This window comes from Oncorhynchus clarkii, chromosome 27 (assembly GCF_045791955.1).
Source record: "Oncorhynchus clarkii lewisi isolate Uvic-CL-2024 chromosome 27, UVic_Ocla_1.0, whole genome shotgun sequence".
Classification (NCBI taxonomy): Eukaryota; Metazoa; Chordata; class Actinopteri; order Salmoniformes; family Salmonidae; genus Oncorhynchus; species Oncorhynchus clarkii.
Genome location: NC_092173.1, coordinates 11697871 through 11703018, shown reverse-complemented (window position 1 = coordinate 11703018; position 5148 = coordinate 11697871). Strand labels below are relative to the sequence as shown.

General features: G+C 42.2%; 1 protein-coding gene across 1 annotated transcript; it reads right to left on the bottom strand.

The window, feature by feature from the left end:
- Window positions 1-380: 380 nt before the first annotated feature.
- LOC139385661 (proteasome subunit alpha type-6-like) lies at window positions 381-3295 on the bottom strand. The gene is made up of 7 exons (XM_071130907.1): window positions 2973-3295; window positions 2459-2553; window positions 2067-2148; window positions 1747-1902; window positions 1266-1444; window positions 1066-1160; window positions 381-871 (listed from the first exon to the last, which is right to left on the bottom strand). Exons 1-7 carry the CDS (start codon window positions 3046-3048, stop codon window positions 814-816), a joined length of 741 nt encoding a protein of 246 aa, XP_070987008.1. The 5' UTR covers window positions 3049-3295; the 3' UTR covers window positions 381-813.
- Between the last annotated feature and the right edge of the window lie 1853 nt (window positions 3296-5148).

Below are 5148 nucleotides of genomic sequence, written 5' to 3'. Positions count from 1 at the left end.
TGAGCGTCATCACTATCTGTCCTTTGTGGTAAACTGTTGTGATTACCAGCTGAGATAAACTTTTATGAACAGATTTTACTCCTGGCTCAGAGATTGTCTGAGCAGTGTCTTAATAACATCATCCTAAAACCTACTCTGAGCTGGGAGTTTTTGTGTGTGTGTTAAAACACGTTTTAACAGGATTCCTAGGACCTTTACTGAGACGCTTTGCGGATACGGCCCCAGCACCACTACTCTAAGACACGTTGTGAATATGGACCCAGAACTCCAGTTACACGTGACGAATCAAATAAATACAAAAGGTTAAGCACTACTGTATCTTTTGTGATTCTACAGAAAACATCGAAGCATATCAGAATAAAAAAGGGATATTAGTGTTCTTTTGTTTTACTCGATGTGTTTTTATTCTGTTAGACAGTGTTTCTGTAGCAGGTGATAGATGACATGAGTAATGCTCTGGTCACAGGTAGCTAAAACCCATTTGGTGGTCATGAACAACGAGGTTCAATGAGATACAGACAATAAATAGGATGGATGAAACGATCCACACGATCAAACCATTCCAACAACAACCGAAGTCTAATTACGGCCTGGCTGTATGTCCTAGGAGCTTAGATATGCAGACTGAAGGTGAAAATCAACCTGTGCAGATGTAAATAGCTGGAAAGTAGAAAAATATCCTAGAATTGTTTAAGATGGGACCTTCTGCAACAGCAGTCTGAAGAAGATCTACTGCAGTAGTATTAATGTCCAATTACTGAACCACTAGGTTAGTTAGTCACCCTGATCTACTGTATGTGGATGGCTGCACCTCTACTCCCGCTCAGCAATGGCCACCAGGTGGGTGTCGATCTCTGTCTCAGAGAGTGTCCTGTGAGGGGGAAGACGAGAAGATGAGAGTGGATGTTAGAAACAGGATTGGGGAGAGAGAAAGAGAGAAGGATAGATGAATTGCATATTGATCACTTGGCTGTTGTTCCCTCGTCTAAAACCTTGATCATTATCATATGAGCATATGGAAAAGCACAGTGATGACGAAATGCAGTTACTGTGATAGTATAGCACCTGAACTTGGGGCTTTCCTTAGTCACCACACCCACTTCAATTTCACTGGGCTTGAAGTCCATGGACAGAATTGAAGAGAGACAGGAGATGGCCAACTATAGGAGAGGGAAAGCAACAGAGAGAGAGAGACTGAATACTGTACAGATTTTCACTTTTCGCCAGATGTTTCCATGAGTATCCAGGGGCATCCATCCGCCTACCTCCACAGTCATCTCATATGACAGCTCCGGCCTCTTCTTCAGTTTCTTCTCCAGGTAGCTGTTAGCCTCTGTCTGCTTGGCCCCCACGCTAGTGGCCCTAAAGCCACAGAAGTAGCCTGCCGGGTCACACTTATACAGCATGGGACCCAGCTGGGGGTCAATGGCCACAAAGATCATACCTGGAGATATGGGGAGGAGATGGTTATGGGTCTGTGTCCTCTGTGTGGGAGTGAGGACTCACCTACTGCACTTACTGTTTTTTTCAATCACTTTGATGCCATTTTCACAACTCTAAGCACAAAAATCTAAACAGATCATCAAAATGGCTCATGTTTCAAAACTCTAAGCACATTTTCAGTTAACTGAGTGCAGAACAAAGTGAAAAGAGTCACTCTTTGCGCTACCATTTGGAATTCTAGTGTGGTGAATCAATGGAGAGGAAGAGGAAAGAGAGACCGGGTGACGGGACGACACCACTCACAGCATCCCAGAGGTCTCATCTCAGCATTCTGTGTGTAGACCTGGGAGATGTCCGCCATTCTCCGACACAACATGTCTGCTGTGATGTCATAGCCAAACTTGTACTTCCATTCGGCGGCCTCCACTCGTGCCCTGTGGACCTGGGATCGACTGTCCGCTGAGGGGGGAGAGGAAGAGAGGGTAAACGTGTGTGTGTGTGTGCGTGTGCGCGTGTGTGTGTGCGTGTGATGTGTGTGTGCGTGTGCGCGTGATGTGTGTGTGTGTGTGTGCGAGCGTGTGCGCGTGTGTGATGTGAGATGTCATCTGTGCCATTGTACACACCATTGTGTCCTGTCATCACACATCCAATGCGTGGGGTAAGTGGGTACATGTTGGTCAGAGTGGCAGAATCCAGCAGCTTGTCCTGTAGTATAATGACAGGGTCACATATATACACACATATAATAGATGATACGTCATTGTTGTTAGGAATATTGGGTTGGTTCCACAATACCAGCTTTCCTTGGACAAGCTTTAACAAAACCATGGCTTGTGTCCTGTCAGCAGGAACCCTCGAGACACCACTCGGTCATGCTTCACTGTTCATGACTGACTCTTTCTCTCAAGCCAGATATCGGCGTTCTTTTTCTAATTTGGATGAAGACAAAGACAACCAAGAAAGAAGCTCCTGGTACCATGGAGATGTAGCTAAGGACCGACGCGGAATATCTTACCGGCACTTTCTTCTGTGTGACCACCACAGCACAGTCTGTCCCCCGCACGCCCAGTGATGTCAACCCACCCTGCGCGATGGCTTTGAAGGCATACTCTGAGGGGCAACACATGAGAACATGAGATTATACTTCTTAAATATAGGCTAACTTTTAAAATCTGCATGGGGTAAACAGGGGACTTTGAATACTATACTTCTAAAGGTGCTCTTGGGAAAGTCTCAAACATTGGTAGATCGCTTAATTGACGAACAAATAATACCACAGACAAGAAAAGCACATTTAAAACATTCGTCCCCCCGACATATTCTATGTGAAATACACAATCACTCTATGTTTACAATCACAATATACTACACGTTTGGCCTATGAAGATGCTCAACATCGGATACAGCGCAACATATTGCGAATATCTTACATTTGAGATGCTACAGAACGATACCTATACGGAGGCTAGACTAGCCTAGGTCATCCGCTGCATGAAGCAAAACCGGAGGAATGAAGCAAAATATCTCACCGACTTGATAGAGGCGGCCCTCAGGAGAAAAAATCGTGATGTGTCGGTCAAATCCAGCATTCGAACCACGGGACATTGCTTTGCTTCAAATGATGGTCACCAGAAGTGAACTTTCGGCGAGATACCTGTTACCTTTTCTGCAGTAGCCTAATAACCTTATAGGACTATATTCATAGTTTATTTTTATTTTTGTGGTACAAAAAAAGAAGATCACTCTACAATAGAGAGCAGAGGACGATAAAGACGTTTGTAGAGCTTCCCGGAGTTTTACTTTCTCTTTCTTTTTTCAATGAATCATGAGAAGGTTGGCACATGTGTGTTGTGAACAACATTAGCGTGAGCAACAATAGTGGACTCGGCGGGTTGCCTTCAAAATAAAAGTCCAGAATTGAAACTAAAGCAAACGGATAACAATTGTAGAATCATGCCACAATTCGACTAAATTGCTAAACAAGGTTGGAATGTTGCTATACAAATTCAACAAAAGTTAATAATGAGTTAATTTGACAAAAATGTAACATTTGGTTGAAATTGCACTGTGGATATATTAGACTTCAGAATTGCATTGGGGGCATACTTCCATTCCAATGTACAGCCTAACCTATGGATCTTATGTCCATGAAATGGGGCATCAGCCTACTCAGTGACATTCACAGAACAGCTATGCTAGTCAATATGATGCAAAACGCAGAATCATAAGATGCACAATGCATCATACCGGCTGTATTTCTGAATTTTGAAAGTGATATATCTTAAAAACTTGATTGCTGACATGGAAAACAGTTTGGGACTATATCAACAACAGACCAATGAAACAAATACCAAAATATATTTTTGGGGTGGATTTTCCTTTAAATTCATTCAATAAGAGCTATGATGCTAATATTTGTGTACACTCTACATAGTTATGTTCTGTGAGTGTCACTTAGTAGGCTGACACCCCATTTCATGGACCCAAGATCCTTAGGTAAGGCTGTACATTGCAATGTAAGTATGCCCCCAATGCAATTCTGAAGTCTAATACATCCATATTGCGATTTCAACAGATTTCAACAAATTAACAAATTATTATCTTTTGTTGAATTTCTATAACAACATTTCAACTTTGTTTAGCATGATATAGTCCAGTTGCGGCATAATTGTACAATTTGTACCCGTTTGCATGGTTCATTTGGGAACTTTTATTTTGAAGGCGGACCACCGATTGTACTATTGTTGCTCACGGTAATATTGTTAACAGCACACTGGTAAGGCTGGTTATAATTTGATCGCAATAAGGAAGTTGTCTGTGGAAGGATATAGGCCTACTGGCAAAATAAATCATGAGAAAACATGTATCTTATTCAACAAATGATGGTAGGGCCCCCTACAGCAATGGTTCCCAAACTTTTTCACTCAGGTCCCTCTTCCAGCATTGGGGAACACCCCCACTGTTCATGACACAAACTGTTCACACCCCTCTTGTTGATGGAGAGAATCTTTTGCAAGTTTAACGCTTATTTCTTGCCATTTTACATGTTTTGTCATGGGGTGAAGTGAACACTTTGAAGTTTTAAAGCACATTTTCATGCAATTCTATATATTTTGCAATGTGTAATGTGTATTTTTATTTATTTTTTATTTTATTTTTTATTTTACCTTTATTTAACCAGGCAAGTCAGTTAAGAACAAATTCTTATTTTCAATGACGGCCTGGGAACAGTGGGTTAACTGCCTGTTCAGGGGCAGAACGACAGATTTGTACCTTGTCAGCTCGGGGGTTTGAACTCGCAACCTTCCGGTTACTAGTCCAACGCTCTAACCACTAGGCTACCCTGTGACTCAAACATTACAGCAAAATATATGGGCTAAAAAACGTTAGCTGACACGGGCTAGCTGATCTGGGAATTACTTACAGTTCTTAGAGCTACTTACTAAATAGCTCTAAGATCTGCAATGACTGACATGACAAGAGGAAAACTGACGGTGCACAACCCAATTTAGAAATTGCACCTTGTAAATTCTACTATTACAACTTTCAAGAGTGAATTGAAGGCTGACAGAGTTCCTTAAAAGTTTCTGAACCACTGCCCTTCAGTATATGAAAACCAGTGCCTACTCCCATTTCGTAAAGAAGAGGTCTCTTTCTCGCTCTCTCTCTCTCTCTCTCTCTCTCTCTCACTCTCTCTCTCTCTCT